We start from the raw sequence: 21,714 nt of genomic DNA, 5'->3' as shown, positions 1-21,714 counted from the left end.
CAATGATTAGCGGCAGTAATTTTATTCGATACTATCCTCGCAACATGCGTAATTCGTAGAATCCCACTTTAATCAAATAAAAAACTGACCGACTTTTCCACGGTGATTTTTTTCAAACAGTTCTAACTGGTATTTATTGAGTTCTCCAACTATATATCATCCTGTGAATGACATGAATGAGCAAAGTGCGTTGTATCCTTCGAAGGGTACACCTAGAACCCTCAAAGCCTCTAACTGGAAATAGTATATGACATGCAAAAATGGTTCTTAATACATTTGCTCCACGATTGCTCGCGTATGGGAGCAATTGCTAATTCATTAATGATGCAGAGTAAATATAAGGTTTTCTGTCATAGGCGGATCTAGGGGGGCACGGGAGTACGTGCCCCCCCAAACTCTTAAAAAATAGACAAGATTTTTAATACGGTTATCATTACGTTCGTATTGTGTATTACGGAGCCCCAATCATTAAATTTAATATTTATAACTTTCACATCAAAATAAATATAACATTTTCTACAGTAATTGTTGTATTTTGTTTTCAATCTCAAATATGAGAAGACCTGTCATACCCTCAGAAAAATATCCTGGATACGCCATTGTTTTCTGTAGATCTTGACATTGATGTATCAAGAAAGTACTTCTGACGGGTGAACAGCGCTCCCCATTAAAACACTGTGCCAGACAAGGCGGCACCACCTTGGACCACTGAAATTAGTCCATTATCCAATATTGATCCATTTGATTGACTGAAAATAGCCCCTTCCGCTCCTATCCTTTCCCAGAGGCGTCAGCGGGCTCCCATCGCGGCGGCGCGTCTATCCTTTTTCCTTCCTCTCCAGCCCCTCCCCAGGTGATCGGGCGTATAAGCCACTAGCTTGGTTCCCGGCCCCGGTGCGTTGTATCCTTCGAAGGGTACATCTAGAACCCTCAAAGCCTCTGACTGGAAATAGTACATGACATGCAAAAATGGTTCTTAATACATTTTCTCCACGATTACTCGCGTTCAAGACAAAGGTACATTAAAATACGCCTCGCAACTTGAGATAATAACATGCATGAATGAAGACAGTTAAAAAAGCAATATCTTGCGGCAGAAAAGTTCCTTAAACTGGCTAAATATAAAATATATGCATAAAATTACTCCGCTTATGATATTACAGTGAATTTATAACTTTTAGGCGAAAATAAATTTTTATCCTATTTGAAAAGTGAGTATCATTGCGCAGACATTTCAAATTAAATCATGCTAAAACATTTTGGAACGGAAAAGAAAGAAACTTGAGCGTGCCTTCCTGCCGGATATTTTAATGATCGGAATACGAAAAAAACCTCTACAATTACAACGGCTTTCAACATGATTAACTGGAAAATAAAAAAGTCGAAATGGCACGATATTTTTTTTTTTAATATTGGCCTGTGAATTCGTACGACAATTCAAAATCAATTTTTTCAAGTATATTACATACGATGAAAGCATATATGTCAAATTTAAAACTTAATGTTACGTATTTCATGTGATCTCGTCAAAATACCTAATGGTCATGAAGTTCAGTCAATTTAAATTTGCCTCCGTAATTTTGTAAACATTAGACAATTGAAAAACGAAATGCAACACTCACGACACCTTACGCGCTACATTATGGAATCGATGAAAAGATGTTTCTTGACATGCGTAAATAACACACATGAACCTATATTTTTGCCACATTTGCAGCGTATTACCGTGGGAAGAGGTCCTGAGACAAAAATTACTGATAAGAAATGCTCAAGAATCCAACGTAAGTTGCTCGCCAATTTGAGTTTTTCTTTGGACTGTCCATTGAGCACTAACTATCAATAAACGATATTTTGACCCGTAAAAACTGAATTTTCATCTCTAATTAGAAATTTTGATGTAATTTTTAGTGTCCCTAGTGGCCGATTACTCCAAAAAGGAAGTTGAAGTGCAGCGGAATGGCCCTAATCCGTCAAGTGTTAATGGACAACCTTTATCTGGAATTGGACCCCAATCATCCACAATGCTTAAGAACGGTGACATCGTTGAAATTATTATTGGGAAGTATGCTCACCGAATCAATTTTGAAAAAGGGGACGGACACTCAAAATGCCAGTCGCTACCTGAATCATCAAGTGCAATCTCCTCGCACTCGACGACTCAAGTTCAGGGTTTCGAATGCAGTGGTGAGTTTGTAAGATTTATCAACGCTTAAATAAATGAATGAAGGTGATACTTTAAGGAAATTACGAGCACTTCATGGTAAATGAAACAATCGTCCGTTTTACTCAACTTTATGTATTTCCCGATCGAGTACCACCACTAACCGTCATTTTCAAGGCAGAACCAACTTGAAAAACGTCACTCAAGGCATGCATGTATTTCCATGCGGTGTGTAGGAAGGTCGCAAGCCAAGAGTTTGGGAGGGTGTAGGACAGGTGCGAGGGGTGATGCGGGGACATTATGTTATATCGAGGACAGCGGGTGTAAATTACCTATCAGTTTGTCTCAAATATACTCTATTGCAGCCTTTAATCGCAATGCAGTGCGAATGAATAAAATTATACCTAACACGTCCACTGGGTCGTAGGATATGTTTGGCAAATGGGTGGGAAATTCCAAACCAAAGTCAAGGGACTTAAACTAAGTACTAACCATGGTGATTGCAAATCGTATTATGCTTAAAACTTCTCAAAACCTGTTTAAAATTGAATTTGTAAGTTAAACATGAAAGTTAAATTATGTACAAATATAAGCCACTATCTTACCAAATGGCTGCATTTTAGATTACTAGACAAATTTCATTGGTTTAAAATCGGATTTGCTCCCTTATGCCCAGCACACAATTCTCTCACTGCCACTGCTGCTATCCTTGATGGAATCCAGCCTCTTTCCCCCACAACATTCACTTCTAACCTAAATTTCCTTTCCTCTTGGCTTCAGCCCTTCCCCCTGCTCCTCATGGAAATATATATAAACCCTTTGCGAAATATTGTCTCTCCCCCTGGAAAATGATAATTATCCATTAAAATTGTTTCGGAATCATGTAAAATTTATCTTTAAATTACACGGACTTTCCCAATGCTAACATAAGTATACTTGTTTTCCAATTAAATTTATACTTTAGGTTCTAAGTCAGCCAAAAAGAGGGCTGCCTCCCCTGTGTCAACAACTTCCCCCTCTCTGGAAACGAAAAGGCCTTGTGCTCCAGATCTCAAAGGATATTTTTCACCCTTTTCTGGTGGCAATGCAGTCTCAGAGGTGAAAAAGTCATCACTAAGTAGTTGGAAAAAAATATGTGATGGAAAAGTATTGATGTATAAATCTGCAGGAGTGGTGGGACGAGATAAGGCAAGTATCTTATATGTTTATTTATCGGTAATGTCTTCTAGTTGAGTGTATTTATGATCATTCCTTTTTCAGATTGCTGCCTATGATATGGACGGGACTCTAATAACCACTAAATCGGGACGTGTTTTCCCTAAAGATTGTGACGATTGGCAGATAGCTTTTGCAGAAGTACCAGCAAAACTTAAAGAATTGTGGAAGATTGGGTACAAGATTGTTATATTCACTAACCAGGTATGAAATTATTGGAGCTACATCTCCATTTTTAGTCATAATGTTTAGTGTTGCAAAAAGAGGAGAACCTCCAATGCCCGAAATTCTTAAACCATTAAAGCCCAGACGTATCTTTAGATACATCATACTTTAAAAATTCCTAAATACTCTTTAGTTTGTTTTTTATGCAATTTATTTATGTAATATGACAGAAGAAAGTCTTTAAATGGTATGCAAGTGATTTAGATTATTTAAGCCTATATTTGCTATTGTTATGCTTACTTACACATGGCTGGTCATGAACTACTCAGAAATCACTACGCTATGGTCAAGTGAAAATTAAATTTTCATATAAAGCATTGAGTCATCGGAATCCAGTTTTTATCTGTTTTATTTTAAATGTATAAGGAATATTATCTTTTCAAAGAGATTCATTTTTATTTCCAGCTCATGACAAAACTAATCAATGAATTTTTGATGCAGCTAAAGATACGTCTGGGCACTTGTGGCACTAAATATTCAAGTTTTTACTTGTAGGTATGTTGCATTCTATTTATTGATTAAATAAATAAATAATTATTTTATAAACCTAATTATGTGATAGCTCAAGGACAATTTAATATTTCAGCCATTTCATGAAGTATAATATTGAACAATTAGGTAAATACAGCAAAAATAGGTATTTTCTCAGAATTGTGGTGTATCCTCATTTGAAATGTGATAAAGTACTTTCATAGGAAGCATAAAATGAATCAGTATTGGATTTCTGGAAGCGAAAATTCTCGCGATATGAAGTTGCAAAGTGTTTGGAATATTGCTACTCTCAGGTTATCACTGTCTATCGAGTCGATGGCTTTATCGGTGGTCATCTCCAGACTGCACCATCGAAATAGTTTCTCAGTCAATGCGAAGGAATGGGTTTGAAGAAATTTTAAGGTTTCTGCATTTGGCAGATAATTATTGTAATGGGATGAATGATGGCAAGGATAGGCTATATAAAGTTCAACCTTTGTTTGAGATTTTTAACAAGACTTTCAAAATTGTAAGTGCTGGAATATTCTTTTTGGTGGATGAATCAATCAATCCCCACTATGGTAGATATGGCTGCAAGCAATGTATTAGAGGGAAACGAGTAAGATTTGGGTTAAAATTATGGTGTATTTCCGAATCATGTCAACCTTTATCATGCTGGAGCCAATCTCGAGAGACCAGATCTTGGTCAAGGAGAACTTCTGTTAAGCGCTGTACGAGAACTTCTGCTATTTACTTTAGGAATTGACTTGGTTGAAAATCACTAGTATCAGTTTTGGTTGAGTGGGTTGGGCAGTTTCAAGTGTGTCTGAACCCAAAATTACTTGTAATTTTTGGTAAAGTGTGTTACAATCATGATCTTTAAATTTTCTTCATACTTTCGTCAGTGACAATTTCAAGGAAATTGCATGATGAGCCATTTTTTTCACTGGTACAATCATTATATGAATTTTTATTTTAAATTTTAATTTCCATGCCTATGGACCATGAATTTTCTGGAGTTTATTTTACCATATTAAGGAATACACTTCAGAAAACAATATCCACAACAATGGTTGTACCCTCAGGAGATAGGGAATCAGCTGCTCTCCCTATAATTTATAATAGACCTACAGTTATTAATTGAAAAAGATGGATAATCCATGTATTATCATTTTCATAGCTAGTAGACCATTTTATAACTCATGTTTATGTTTTTAGTTTAATGCATGGGCATAGCTGGCCCCTTTAGAGAGGTGTCATTTACGTGACAAGTACCCACGAAAGTTTTAACGAAGAAAAACATTTTATTGCTAGTTAATTTAATTATCTTCCATAGTTATTTAATTCACATCCATCAAGGCAGGGTCCTTCCATATCTAAAGAGACCAGCTGTGAATCCTGGCTATGCCCATGTGTTAAACTACAAAATATGAACGTGTTTGCCATTCTTTATTATTTTTATGTTGACTGATTTTACCATTCTCATTGTACAGGCAGGGGTAGAAAGTGGTCGCTTACGTGTTGAAGATTTCAAATCTAAAGTGAATCGTATTGTTCAACGGCTTGGTGTGCCTATTCAGCTGTTTGCATGCATAGTGTCAAGTGGACTTTATCGAAAACCTGCACCTGGCATGTGGAGTATCTTGGAGGAAGCGGTGAGTCCATATTTCATTTGTATTTATACTAGGTGAAAGCAATACTCAATAGGTTTTTAGATGGGGTACATTTGGAGACAGAATGCATTTTGGGAGGCATTGATTTTGAGGAAGTTCCCTTAATGCTGTTAGCTCCCAAGCATTTTGAGAGATTTTGAACCCATCGATCCTCCATGCTTGCTAAGGCTTTGTATGATATGCATATCATGTGGAGTTCTTCAAAGTCCATGAAGAAATTTTTCCCTTACCCAGTGTGTTGAATGATCATGTCAGTAATTTTGGTGCAGAATGATTAGGTATGTACCTAAATAGGACAAAAAAATCATTAGTAACTTAGATATGAAACGAAAATATCGTGGAAGAAATAAACAAAGCGACAAAGGTGGAAACAAGGGACGACAGTGGAAAAGTAACCAGTCAGGAGGAGTAGGTTACGTTGATCTAGTTGTACAATAGATGAGAGGGCAAAAGAAGAAACGGAGATAGAACAAAGTCGGATTTCCCTAGTGCGACAGGAAGGACTCTTTAGACAGTGTTCCTGCACAGGGATGTAGGGAAATTCAGAAAGAGAATGAGTGCAATGATGAACATTTAATATAGTGCTAAAAGTTTTAACTCCAGTGTAAGAGAGAGAGACAATTCAAGCCCCATTAATTTGTAAACAAGTCTAACTAAAAGTCAAATTATATTTGTAATTGTTTCTATGATTTAAAAGTCTCAGTTGTTAGTTGGGACCAATAATTTTTTTGATCAAATTAAAATATAATTTGAAATTTTTCATAATTTTTCTGTGCAAGTAATTCATATGATATTGTAATCATATTCAAGACAGTGCAAAGGGGATGAAGGTGGGTATTTCAGTATCCAGAAAGTAATTACCATTTTGAAAAATTATATTGTATACAATTTTTTATGCACATGGAAGAATATATCTTCAAGTATTTTACTTTGCGTAGTCTTCAAGTTTTTTTAGACACTTTGTTGACCAACTTATATATCTAGTCTTTTCTCATAGAACGGCACCATCAATGATTACAGCCATTGCAGCACAAAGTGTTTCACATCTTTGCCATTTTGAAAATGTTTACCTCATAGCTTCAAGTGCAAAGATAAGTGGTGGTAGGATAATGCTATGTCTGGATTCTGCGGTGAATGATTGCTGCTCACCAAACTAATGAATAAGGTTTTGAGTGCTTTGGTTTAATGGAAAACATAAGGCTGTTGATGCCAAGCCTAATCATGGACATTTTTTCGACAGTCATTGAACTTCTTATCCAGTTTTTAAATATTCCTGAGTGGATTTGTGGATGAATTTGGGCCAGCTAAAATGTTCCTTGAGTTAAAAAACTGAATCACAGACTCTCTCTGTCAGCGGGATCAGGAATGGTCTGAAACATTGTAAATGTACACAGGAAAGAAAATACATTACAGCAACCTAAATGGCATCAATCGTAGAACCAAGAAAACTAAAGCTCATGCACAGAGCATGGAGAGAGGTGGTGCTGTGGCACTAGAAAAGAATTATATATACTGTCTGGATACACCTCGTGGTATGGTTAACATTTTGCTCATTGCTAAAAATAAGAATATTTTCTTATTTTCTAAATTAAGAATAATTTCTTTTTAATGTTGAGTTATCAGTCTTCATTAGCCACATGCATATCTATATGTATTATTACTATTATATCAATATGTATATTATATTATTTTGTCCTCTTAGTGGACTAAATGACGAGGTTCACCAATATGGTGGTGTCATAAATCCTCTACTAATGAAACTGATCACAATGTGAATCAAAAAGAACCTCTTTATTCAATTTCTTGTGCCTGGGTTCATCATAATTTATAATGCTTGTGAAATTTTGCTCGCAACATTTTAATCCATATGCATACCCTTTTTAATTTGGGAACATTATTTTAGGTTAGTGTTAAGTTTCCAATTCTCCTTGGTTGTTTCAATGTTTCGTATTGTTTCCATTTTCATCAGGAGAATGATGGAGTACCATTAAGCAAAAACTCAAAGGATCACATGTATATTGGAGATGCCGCTGGAAGGGGTAGAGATGATAGCGGGGCCTCAAAACCAGGACGTGGAGCAAAAAAGCCTAAAAAGGATTTTTCCTGTTCAGATCGCTTGTTTGCACTGAACCTTGAGCTTAGCTTTTTCACTCCCGAGGAGCATTTTTTAAAGAGGCCAACGGAGACTTTCTGTCTTCCTTCATTCAATCCTAAGCTGGCTGTAAAAGAGACCAAAAACTGTTCATTGCCTAATTTGACTTCTAACAGGAAAGAGGTGAGTTTATTTGCTTGGAAAATTCTTCCATACTTATTAATTTCATTATTTGTTGTACTTGGCTGCTATTGCCTTTGTGCCCAGATAGTGTAAAGCCTTGATATTAAAACATATTATGTTATGTAAGTGAACATGTTATAAAATATTAATTCCGCTGTAAGAATAGGAGCTTTGAGAATGAACATCATATTCATTTGGAATACAAAGTCCATTCACATCTACTATATGTGTATAAATACACTTGTCTTTGAAGTCTAGGGTTTCTGTGTAAAATGGTGGCCAGTATTGACGTAGCTTCTTTAATTTCTTTGATACAAATTACTGTGTAAATTACGGTCTTGTTCTGTGAAGTAGTATTTGCGATGTAAGTACATACCATATAAATAGGAAAATAAAACAGGAACTGAAAGGTAATGCATTTCCATGTTCTCTAAACATCGTCAGAGTTTTATCATTACAATCATGATCATTATATAGAATATCTTCTAGCGTAATTTAAATTTTTGTATCTGGCTTTGTATTAAAAAAGGCACTGCGGTCACTACTTTGAAAATGATATTAAAGTAGAATTTTGCAGGAAAAAAGGTGTACAAAAATTTTGGCCTAAAAAAAATGTTTTTGTAATTTAAAGTCCTTTGAAAATTTTGGTAAAGCTGCTGGAACCATATATGTGCACTATCAATGAATGTTATAATAAGATTACGAAAAGTTATTTCTATTTTTTGTAAAGATGTTAGTTAATCCATTGTTTAGAGGGCTGCTTGGTTGTGGCTTAGAGAATGAAAGGGGTGGTAGAAGTGAAGGGGAAGGAACCAACTATAATTTATTATCAGCTATTTTGCCACATCAGTGCCCGGCAACATAACTTGCAGGGATGAATGATTCATAGTTTAGTTGGACAGCAGTGGTGCAGCGAGGGAGGTGGGTTTTGGGGGATAAAACCCCCCTCCCTCCTTAATTCCTAGCTCCGCCCATGATGGACAGTAATGTGAAACTTTTTCTTTTCCACATTTCAGCAAGTAGTCATGAGAACATCTCTCTCAGGTAGAAAAATTAATGAATAAATATAAAATAAATACGAAACAAAGTTATAAATTATCCTGTTTGTATTATTTACTGTGCCAGCAGAATATCAATTATTTCTATTAGGTCTTTAAATAACAAAAATTCAGTTTTCTTTGGTAACAAATTTCTGGTGAAAATTTAATTCTACAAAGTTTTGCTATAAGACACTTTCAATAGTCTGATAGTCCGTTCTTACTTTTTATTGTCTTTCATTCAGAAACGTTGAGAATTTGTTTAAAAATGAGCAATGTAGGAGAGCTATCATTTTCTGAAAGCCTACTATTACCTTTTTTTAATGCAAAGCTAGATTTAAAAACTTTTAATTCCCATGGTTTATATCAAGTTAAATTTCGGTATGGTAGAATGAGTTACCTTTCTTTTCGTGTTCATTTCATTTCAAAAGAAAAATAATTACTTGGAACTTTACACGTTAAACTCAAGTGTATTAATTAGGGATGAGTCGATTCCACTTTTTTTCGATTCCGATTCCAATTCCGATTCCTTCAAATCGATTCCCGATTCTTGATTCCGATTCCATCGATTCTTATTCCTTCTAACAGGTGGGATTTTAATTTATTGGTAGCATTGCTATCATTGAAATTTAAGAATTGAATGGAATAAAATAACTAGGGATGGACGGATCCAGGATTTTTGGAGCCTGATCTTTCGAATCGGATATTTTTGAATCCAAAATGCATTTTCAAATTCCTGTCATTAAACAAAGTCATTATTATAGTTTATTCTGGGTACATACAATCAATGGAATGATTTTTAGATTTTCATACACATTTTTATATTTTTATAAATTAAAAATAATTTTATGGGATTTCAAGTTGTTTTTTAAAAACATTTTTACATACTCAGGGCCTAAACTGTTACGCTTGGGTTTGGAAATGAAAATAGGAAAAATCTTAGGATGAACCACTAACCAGTGGCGTAGCAAGAGGACCCCCCAAAATATAAAAACACAATTACTTTCCTTCATAAAAGGAAACAAAATATTTAAAAATCATGAATTTACAAAAATGAAAAAATGAAAGAAAAATGTATCTTTGAAAATGAATTTTTTTCTTTTATGAAGGGTGTTAAAATTAGTTTGAAACCCTCTCCTTTGTACCCTGTTGTTTAAAAATTTTCCCCCCTGGTTTTGGACCCCCCCCTTAACAAAATTCCTGGCTACCCCCCTGCCATCGACTGAATTCAAATTTTCCTCACGCACGTTTCCCCCAAATTTTACTTTCTCATCGCATACGGACTTGTGTTTCACCCGAAAATGCTTCAGTATGATGAGGTGGATTTAGCACATCTTCGCGATAATTTACGCCACAGTGCACGCACACGGTTCGGTTCGGAGTCAGATTTTGCTTCAGTGACGTCGTTGCCTTCAAATCAAAGCCGGGCGCACTACGTGATATATGTAGTTGGCATTTCCAATCCGTCTCTAATTGTTTGAGGGGTGAATGCTGCGCTTGTTTCTTTGAAAATTGTGCTGTTTGGACAATGTTGCATATCAGTAAATTCTAATTGTAGAATTGTAGATAGAAAACTGAGTGGCATTCAATTAGAGCTGAAAAATAAACAGAAATATCGTCAGGAATGCGTCTCGTTTGGTCTAATTCTTTTTTAAATCTCGTGCATGTCATCTTATTGTCGAAGCTATCAAGATATCTTCGGGCCCAGAAGTCACGGTCAAATTTTTTGTCTAGAAACGGAGAATTGAAGCATGTAGGCCTAAAAAGGTCAGTTGGTGAGACGAGGTAGGGATGAAACACGCTTCAATTGTTTTCGTGTGATTTGATATTTTCCTTAGAAGACAATGATTTATGTTCCGTTTGATTTCGGATACGAAAAAACAACAATAGAGGCACGGGCTGATGGACGGCCGAAGGTGGTTTTCTGAAATCCGCGACGTAGTTACTTTTGACGTGGTTATTATCCTACGGCGCTGAGATTCCCACGATGATTGTTCAATCTCTTGGGAAGAGTCACACTATATGTGCCAGTCGTATTTTGCCTTTTTTATTTTCTGGCTGAAAATCCTGGCCACGGCTGAAATTCTACTCGCAACCTCTGCGAGAGCTTTCAAACAAAACGGTTCATGAGTAGGAGAAGAATCGCATGCGACGGCGCATTCGAAGAGGGAATCGGAACTCTTCCCACCCTGTTGCAATCACTGAAGCTATTATTTAAAATCTCGGATCCAGATCCGATGTCTTCCGCGACTTTGGATCCGATGTATCCGATGAAGGGCAATATCCGCAGATATTTGGGTCCGAGGTATCCGATCCGACCATCCCTAAAAATATCAGTAGCCGCGGTGGCTAAACAATAATGTAGCGTTCATTGCGTCCATACATACCAAAGCAGCCTGGCGGGTGCGCGGTGGCGGCCGAAGGCAACCTGTCGAGTCCGCCCGGAGGCCGCGGCGACTTATGCCAAGCAGGTATCAACTTTCTCAAGGGTTGCATTGATGAAACTGGGCTATACAAACGCGAATGTGTCTAAATTTTTTATAATTGACGCAGACGCGTGTGAGTCTAAAAAAAGTTACATTTATAAAAAACCCGCTCTCAGCGCGTATTTATAAGAAACTTTTTTCACAGGAAAACTCGCTCTCTGCACGTTTTATTATCATCAGACTTCCAATACCATTCGAAATTAAAAAAAATATATATTTCGATCTATTATACTTTAAAATTGGTGGTCCAGATGAATTCTCCGAATGTGATTCATAATGCCACTCTTGCTGACATTTTCATGTTTCCGAGGCCTCTTAAGCATGTTCGTCGCAGCACCCGCGTGCCGGGCGTATCCTCCGCGTGGGCAAGGCTGACACCGCGGCCGCTTAGGTGTGTGGCAGCCTTTATGCCCCAAACTTATAGTCTATGCTCAAAACATTTCTCTTCCTGGAATCGATGGAATCGGAATCGACTTTAGGCGATCGATTCTCGATTCCGATTCCGTTCCCGAGAATCGGTGGAATCGAGAATCGACATTTGGAATCGACTCATCCCTAGTATTAATTTTTTACATGCACACCACCATGCAGTACCCGTTTGAATCCACTACTATAAAGGAAAGTTAGTTGGATTCTCTTTTTTAAATCCAGCATGATGTATACTTCAGACATGAGGCATAACACAAAAAAATACTAGTTGACATGATTCAAAAGCCAAACTAACATAATTTTTCGAGTTTGGAAAAAATAATGTGTATGTACGTGAAACGAAATTGTATGAAACAACAGATCAGCTGAAATTCAAAACTATGGATCAACTTTTGGACTTTGCATTACCTAATGTATATCAATTTCTATCATTTTTACTCATTCTAATTTTGTTGCCTAGCCTAGATGAGTTAAATATGAAAGTACCCCTTACCTTTAAAACACTGCTGTTGTTATTTCCTGTTAGGAAGGTTCTATTTCATCTCACAGGAGTTTTTGTTAAACATTTCATGTTATTTTTGGTACTAATGCAGAAGCTTTGTTGGGCTATGGCTTTATTAGCTCGTTCAATAGCTACATATCCGTAAGGTAGATTTACAGCATTGCCACAAAGCTTGTAACTATTGCTGCATTATCAGGCTTGTGGATGAAATTTTCAAGGGTCTTTCGGGCATATGTGAACATGAAAATATGAAACTTGAGCAAACCCTGGAACAGAAGCACAATAATTAGAGGAGTTTGGAACCATTGATCAATCACCCTGAATCCAATGCAACCAGAACCACCAGCAAATAATGAGGGAGAGCCCTAACTTACCAATCACACTGGTTTCAAACTCTCTCAGAGATGTAATGAATCCTTTTTGCACACCAGTTTCAAGCAAACAATGTCCAAGCCTCCTGTAGAGAAACATGCTCAATATGTAGCATGTGATGAATTCTTTCCTTACTTCTGTATGTACTTGTATTCTCAGCTGTGAGTAGATTCTTCTTTTTTTTAGCCCTCTTCACCTGCAATATTCTACTGACAATGAGTACAGTGGAACCTCGTTAAAGCAAGTACGGGCTATAGCGAGACCCCCGCTATTACGAGAGATAGCCGATGCACCGTCAATTGATCCTATTACAAGCATGTTAAAAAATTTCGTTTTTACGAGGCCCTTTTGGTGTTGGCTCTCGCCATAGCGAGGGTTTCACCTAGTGATGGGTCGATCATGAACGATTCGATGAAAAAGATTGAATCACTAGGTGAATCAAATGACTCATGATTCATTTCGTTAAACAAGTTGATCATCAATCATCAATCACTCCGACTTTCGGTTTCATATCAATCATCTCGGTTTCCGGTTTGTTTCAAAATTTGGAACGATAGATGCTTGATCTCTTTACCTCAGGGCAGAAATAGTTGTGAGAAAATTAAATACTATGTTATGAAGAACTGAATACTTGTGTAATCTTTTTCTTAAATGTTTTCCAGCAGTTATCAGTATTAATAACACCAATACACGTAAAAGGAAATATTAAGATGACTCCTGTAGGAGAACGTTAAGAAGTAGAAGTTAAAGCTGGTTACATTTTATTGTGCCGTTCATAAAATTATCCTGCAGATCAGATTCATGCATAGTGTGTGGTGTATTTTGTGTTATATTTTCATCAACTATAGTTAGAAATTATTTTATTAGTGTTAATAAACTGTGGCAGTTTTGCCTTCCCAAATATTTTCATGACACTACTTCCTTCATTTTTGAAATCTAATTTACTCATCTAGGAATTCACAATCAAAATAGTATATGAAATGATAATATGGACAGCAATCAGCGTTACCAATGCTCTTCGCAGATGAGGCAGTATTTATTCGATTATTCAAAGTGATTTATTACATCCATTGATTGAGTCTTTTCGATCTTGATTCCTTTTGAGTCTTTTCGATCATGATTCCTTTTGAGTCTTTTCGATCATGATTACTTTTGAGTCTTTTCGATCTTGATTCCTTTGAGTCTTTTCGATCTTGATTCATTTGAGTCTTTTCGATCATAGTGATTGAATCAATTGATTGAATCACTTATGTGACTCGAGTCAAAATGATTGAATCACTAAAATGATCGACTTTGCCCATCACTAGTTTCACCGCCGGAAAAACTTACACCAAGACTCCTTAATCTCTGTAATTGCTAGCGATCTGTAAGAAATGAAGTTAATGGAGTGCTCAGTCTCAAATTTATGTGGTAAACTGTCGTTCGATAAATAAGTAGTTAATTTTGGTGAAAATATTGTGGCATTAGCATTTGCGAATGCTTGATCTTCTTTTGTTCCTCGGGCGGCAGAAAGCAGACGGCAGCATACCCGCACGTCCGTGAGTTGCGTGAATACAAAGCATTTGATGGAACACACCATGGCCAAAAAAACACCAAACACGTCTGATCGATAAAATAAAAATAAAGGAGTAATATGAGGTATATTGGCTATTATTTGCACCACCTCCGGTGAAGCGACAATTCGCTATAGCGAGTGTTTATTGGTGCACCGTGGGGTGTCGTTTTATCGAGGTTGCGCTGTATTTCTGCTGTATGTATCTTTGGTGATTTGGCTTACCTACGTATCAAGATTTTGTTTTCCTAGTTTAATGTTTGTCCTAGCCTCCTCTCCCTTACTGCATACTAATATCTTAGTCCTCTTTTAATTGATTTTCAGCTCTCCTCCACTGATATCCGAGTCAGATCTAATCTTGCTCTCCACTGCTTCTTGAAATACATGGTGATGTTGTGGCTCCCCTAGTTTCTCCACTTGCCATGCGTTTTTCACTGATTTCTTCAATTTCAGATGGCATTTTTCATCTCTGCATTATGATCACTGTTGATATCTGCCGAATGGTAGCTTCTGCAGCCCTTTAACTAGTTTAACAGCCCTTTACAGTCCATTATGATTACTAATTAAAATTTTCGGAAGAAAATTCACTAAATTAATTTTAAAAAAATAGTATCATCTTGGTGATATTTTTATGGTACATTAACTCTTAGCTGGAGGTCAAACCAGTTACCAGCAGCAAACTAGCGAATAGGAAGGCTAGTATAGATGTTAGAACCTAATAAATGGTATTTTTGATTATCCACTCTTCTCAGGAGCGATTTGAGCTGTACGGTACAGATAAAAGAATGCATGTTTGAACTAGCCCTGTTAAGTGGTTAGTAAGTAATTTTCTAATTGGAAAGTTATGCTGTAAATTTTTATTTCTATATATATTTGCAATTAGTACTACAATTTTAAGATTATTGAACTTGATAAATGAGCGCATTAATTAAGTAGTTAAATATAAACTTCACTGTATTTTTCACAGGAGTGGTATTTTTTTAAGTATAAAATCTGATTTTGCAATGTTAATTTGAAGCGTAGTTCATCTTCAATCAATTCATATTCCTCAGTTACTGCATTATATTTTTAGTGAAATTATTTAAATGATTGTACATTTTAACTTGTAGCATTGCAAAATTTGACTTTGACAGCTGGAAGGTATAATTCACATATGTACTAAGGAAGTATGTACACATTTTGAAAATACAATGACAATGTGTTTTGCCCACTTCTGCTGAGCAGTAAGCTAATAACCACCATTCACAAAACTAAGAGATACATTCAACCACATTTAATCTACCAGAGAAATCCGAAGCAAAGTAACGAAAAGCAGCCTGTATCTAATTATTGTGAAATAATTTCACAATATAAGTTTCCTTCTGAAAGACGAAACTTATGGTGATGCATTCAATTGACTTATTATTAAAATTCTTTGTTTCAACAGGTGGTAGTTATGGTTGGTGGACCTGGTTCTGGCAAAAGTTATGCCTCAAAAAATTACTTGAAAGGGTATGCACGTGTATGCCGAGATGAACTGGGAACAAGGGAAAAATGTGAAATGGTTGCTCGAGAAAAATTATCATCTGGTCTGTCGGTGGTGTTTGACTGTACCAATCCAGACAGATCTTCAAGATCTCGGGTAGTTTCTTTGGCAAAAGTCACTGGAGTTCCAATTCGGTGCTTTATGATGATGACTACTAAAGATCAAGCCAAACATAATAACAAGGTGTGTATTGTATGTTAATAATTTGCATTCATAAAATGCTAATTGTTTGAATGAAAATTTCTTTGTGTATTTTACGTGAAATGATGTGACAAATCGCCTACCCTTTGACTGTGGCTTATTTTTATGTCTATGTTTATTTATTTATATTTTGACTGCGTAATAAATTAATGGGGATAGATTACTTATTTGTAAAAAAATCAATCAAAATGTCATTGGGCACAATAATCATGTCTTAAAATTCATTCTTCTTTTACTTGGAACTCTTTCTCATCCACAGTTCAGAGAAATAACGGACCCATCACATATGAAGATTAATGATATGGTCATCAATTCATATTAGTGAGTACTTATTGGTATTGAGTGGTAAATATTTTTCTAACCTTATAGTCTGGTTAAAATTAACCAATACATTAACCTGTACGAGTTGTAAGTGCATGTTAGAACAAAAAAAAATACACTGTAATACCACCCAGCTTGTTTGAATGCATGAACAGAAAATAGATCTGTGCTAATGTAGTTCATGCATTTGTAAATGTACTTTTCCATGTCCACCAAAATGCTCATGCATTCACACTTTATCTAGTCTGAGTTATATGTCATATAATCTTGCCTTTAGATTCTTGATCCCCTGATTGTGTTTTAGGGCTCGGGTTAATAAGCACTTTAATTTATAATAATTAAAATAACTCTATTTACTGAGTGAACCGCAAATTAGGCATGATCCACAAGCTTCCAAGTCTTGCAATGACGTAATAGGATAGCAAACTCAAGGTTAAAATTTTTAACTTAAAAATCAATTCCCTCAAAATAATTACTTCATAGTTAATCTTAGCTTTCATAGTCACCATACGTCAAGTTATTGTCACTGCTGGCACTTAGAATTATATACTATCCTAAAACATTGCCATCTGTGTTTACTAATTATAAACTCATTTGCTGCTGATTAAGTACCTATTTTCTTAGATTTCCTCTTATTCCTATTTTTACTTTTTTTTTTACTATGGGTGAGTTGGCTCCAATTCCAGTTTGGTTCCTGGTATAATTTCTGTTTCTTAATCAAGTGTTTGATTTTCATTTCTTAAATTTCAAAAGCTACGAATGTTTTTTGTTAAGGTACAATGAAAAGTCCTAAAATAACACATTTAGTTATCTCACTAAAGATTGGAGTCACAAAATCACGTTAATAATTTTGCAGTTTTATGCATTATGAAAGTTGTCAAACTTGGTATTGGGCATCTAATTTCAGTACAGACTTCTATTTCAGATAGAAAAAATGGCAATTGTGGCTAATAACTGCAAATTTTTAAAAATAGGTATACTATATCATTTTAGTCTCTAACTGAACCAAAATTAATGTTTTATAAAAAGAACTACAGAGACAGATACCAACAGATGCTTGGTTTGAAAGGAATTAGCAAATGTAAGGAGGATAGAAAATTTCGTTGTTTTTGCCCTCTCAGGAGTTGAGTATGTCTTCTAAAGTCGGAAATCTGGATTTTGAAAACCAAAACTTTCATAAAAAATATACCGAAAAGAGAAAACCATGTTTTTTTAATACACACTGGCGTAATTACTCTTAAGCGTTTCTACATTTTATATTGCCTTATAATTTCAGTTCCAAATTTGAAGAACCCACCATGGACGAAGGTTTTGAAGAAATAGTTGAGGTGAAATTCCTGCCAAAATTTGATGACGAAAAACTCAGAAAACTTTATTCTATGTATTTAATTGATAAATAAAAAATATTTTGTATTTAAATTCCTTGTTCTTTATTAACAGAATTTTGAAGTACATGTATTAATCATTATTTTAAGGATATTGAGAAATTATCCAGGAAAACTTATCGAGAAATTATTCTTACATGTTGGTCTTTGAAGTCATTCGAGGACAAATACGAAGTCCGAACATTCTGGCTGGCATGACTGCCATAGTCACCTGTTTTGAAGCACACTATGAGCTTGGTGCAGACCTGGAACTAGAACGGGGCAGAGGGGGCACATGCACCAGGCAGCAGATTTCAGGGGGTTGCAAAATTTGAACGTTTTATTGAAAAAAGTTAATTAATTTTCCTAATTAAATTATTTAAAATTAATTATTCATTTATAAATTATTAAACAAAAATAGGTATTAATAACATTTCTTAATAGCAAACGTACAGAGTGTAATGTCAACTAATGCATCTCAAAAAAGTAGCTAATGCGTGTACTTTATTTTGGTGGTAGGAGAGGGGGAGGGAGGGAGCAAATGGGGGTGAGGGCAGCAAACTGATCATTGCCCCCCTGACAAAACTCATAGTTTCCGCCCTGGATTAGTGTATGTTCTTTTTGTGAAACCAATATGTTACTTATATGAGGGCATTCATTACACAGAAATGCAAATTAATTCAAAATCTCACTGATATGTATTATGTTCTTTTTATGAGACAATACATCTATACTCGGCACAAGAGAAAATCAGAAGATCATAACTTCTCCATCATGATTGTGCATCTGTGATAAACAGATAGGTGAAAAATTACAGTCCCCAAGTGCTCAAGCTAAATTCTTCACTAAAAAATACCGTATATGTCTGAATATAGTCCCCCCTTTTTTTCCAAAAATGCCCGTGATAAAAGTTAGGGGGGGGACTGTACTCAAACCCATTTTTTAAATTTTTTCCCAAAACTTAAGCCTCAAAATTAGGGGGGGGGAACTATATTCGGAGGAATACGGTAATTAGGTATCCATTTTTATTATTTTTCTTTGGGTATAGATTTAATAACCAATACTTATGCAGTTTCAAACTATGCTTTAAACTTTGATTCACATAGAATAATTAACAAAAGAAGTTGTCATCATTCACTGAATTACATAAATTACTCACATAAGTGCTAAATTGGCTTTAACCCCTCAAACGTGACTATAATATCCTGTGGTCCTTCTCTCAGCGTGTACAACACAGCGTTTGTGTATGTACTCCGATTGCCATGCCTCAAGCGTGCACGACACACCATTGCCGTCCAAATGTTTCATTAGGCATTCCTATCTCTTGAGCTTCCATATATGTACTTTTAATGAGTATATATGTGAGACACATCTGCCTGCTATCGTTCTGTGCCCCTGCGTGGTCTGCGTTTGCGTTCTCGTATTTTTTTAAATATTTTTTTCTAGCTGATGTCAGGAAAGAAATGCTTCCTCTACGGACAGCGTCTGGTGGATGCTAATGAAAGATATCCTTCCACTCAAGCTCTGTTTTATGTGCTTTCTTAGCGAATGTGTGATATGTGGGGATGCTGAATGCTTTAGTCTATGGTTAATTATCATTTGCTTCTCTGCCTTATCGTTTCATTTCTCTTTCATCGAGGCAATGATAGTGAAGGCATGGACTGTCCAGGCATTGTCACTCAATGCCTCTCGGAACCACGAAAACCGACCAGAATCCTCACATCTTGGTATCTAAATTACGACGTTTGAGGCTTAGGGTTGGGGTGTTTTCACCCCTATGTTTGCTTTGGTGTTTTTTTTTATTTTTTTTTCTGCCTTGGGTCCACTCCATATCTGTACCCCTCTTTAGTTGACCATGGCTTCTAGCTCGCTTGAGTTGTGCGATGAGCAAGTGCTTGACGATTGGGATAAAGAGAGCGCACAATGCTCAGGTACTACTTCGGAAATTTCAATTGGATACTCGAAGGATTCCAGTTCCGAAGAGAGCAAAAAACCTACTCATTTTTCTGTGTATTTTCAAGAAAATGATTGGCAAGAGCATGGCCCTTATATACTGGTTGCTAATCTCCCGACATAGTCCGGCTCGGGAGCGTTGCCTGAGATTCCGCTTTCATCCCTCAAACCCCTCACACGCCTCCCCTCAAACACAACTATGGGCACAGTGCGCTGTCACTAGGGGAAATATGGAACTAACTGCACTGTCGAAAGCATATACTGCCATAGACAATATCGATGAGGAAGCTGTAAAAAGGATTCAAAACTATATAAAATTTTACCAATTGGCGAATATTTGAGAAACGAGTTCCAAAAAGTGTATATGCAGGGTAAGGAAATCAGAGTAGATGAGTCTTTGTTATTGTAGTAAGGTAGACTGTCGTGGAAACAGTATATTCCAATGAAAGCTTCCCGGTTTGGGATAAAATTGTTTGAACTTTGTGACTCCACAGGGTATTTATGGATTTTATTATTTACTGTGGCTCAGGGAAAAAATTGGGCAGTGAAATCACAAAGGACACAGATCTCTTTTTCAACAAAAGTTGTTCTAAATTTGTGGGAGAACCTATTAGTCTCTGGTGGATGTGTCTATATGGATAATTTTTACAGTAGTCCTGATGTTTTCCAGAGGTTAGTTCAGAGGACAACAGATGCTGTTGGAACCGTGAAAATCACACAAAAAAGTATGCCAGTAAACCTCAAAAAGAAACTAAAGAAAGGAGAAGTTGTTAGTACAAAGTGTGGGAAATTGGTTGCTTTTAAGTGGAATTGCTGACTACAAAACATTCAGACCAAATGCAACCCGCAAGTCGAAAGGGTGGGCTAGAATGTGTAAATAAACCTATGTGTGCAATAGAATATAATAAATATATGGGCTGTGTAGATTTAAAAGATCAACTTTTATAATCGTTTTTGCTGGAAAGAAAAAGTATAAAAGTGTGGTTCAAGAAATTATTCAACCAATTAGTTAAATGCTGACATTCTATACCGTAAGGCCGCTATAATAACAAAGATCACCTAGCATTCAGAATGAGCTTAGTGAACAAAATAACAGCTAAGTATCAGGGACAGAATTTAGAACAGCGCAAAGGACGGCCTTCGGATATCAATATGGAATGTACATGATTGACCAGGCAGCATTTTGTTCAACAAAACCCGCAAACTGAGACATTTAAGGTAGGAAGAAGAAAGTGTGTTGTGTCTACAAAATACGGATAAAGAAAAGAGACAAGATATAGATGCAAAAACTGCCCATGAACACCCTCACTCTGCTTAGAACCCTGTTTTGAGCAGTATCACACACAGGTCAACTATTAACCACCGGATAAGGGTAGCAGGAAAAAGTAAACGGCTCTGAAAACTGTAAGTACGTATTCATAATTATAAAATTTAAACAATTTTTTATAGAATATACATTTTTTAAATTTCTTTTGGATAGTGATAATGATGCAAAAAATATTATACTTCATGTCTGCACAAAATCTTCAGTGCCTCTAAATTAAAGCACCCTGGGTGGTTTAAATACCTACAATTAAAGCACCGAATAAGAACGGAATAGCGAGGATGCATATGCTGTGTCGTACACACTTGAGGGGTTTATTATACCATAATTTTCATTACGGATAGACCTGTTCCTTCCAATACATTTTGTCTCCATGAATAAAACCTTAGCCAAGCATAGTCCAATTTTTATCTCTAGGCAGCATTACCTACGGCAAAAATACAAGCCATGCAGCATAGAGTATGATAAGAATATATTTCACTCATTGCCTGCAAGAAAACAAGTGCCTTTTACTGTGGAAAAAAATCACTCTGTCCCTTGTTTTGCAGTCAGATGATTGGCAAAAATTAAAGCCTCTTATAAGGAAAATGTTTCAGCAAAAAACTAGCTTGACATAATACTAATCTAT

The 21,714-nt window shown here is 36.0% G+C and overlaps 1 protein-coding gene across 1 annotated transcript; it reads left to right on the top strand.

Moving 5' to 3' along the window:
• Nucleotides 1–1,608: 1,608 nt before the first annotated feature.
• On the top strand, nt 1,609–18,281 carry LOC124162645 (uncharacterized protein F21D5.5). Its single transcript, XM_046539243.1, has 9 exons — nt 1,609–1,781; nt 1,909–2,184; nt 3,126–3,349; nt 3,422–3,580; nt 5,566–5,727; nt 7,715–8,020; nt 15,825–16,106; nt 16,384–16,445; nt 17,722–18,281. Exons 1-9 carry the CDS (start codon nt 1,610–1,612, stop codon nt 17,843–17,845), a joined length of 1,767 nt encoding a protein of 588 aa, XP_046395199.1. The 5' UTR covers nt 1,609; the 3' UTR covers nt 17,846–18,281.
• Nucleotides 18,282–21,714: the final 3,433 nt, after the last annotated feature.

This window comes from Ischnura elegans, chromosome 1 (assembly GCF_921293095.1).
Source record: "Ischnura elegans chromosome 1, ioIscEleg1.1, whole genome shotgun sequence".
Taxonomy (NCBI): domain Eukaryota; kingdom Metazoa; phylum Arthropoda; class Insecta; order Odonata; family Coenagrionidae; genus Ischnura; species Ischnura elegans.
This window is presented reverse-complemented; position numbering and strand designations above follow the sequence as displayed.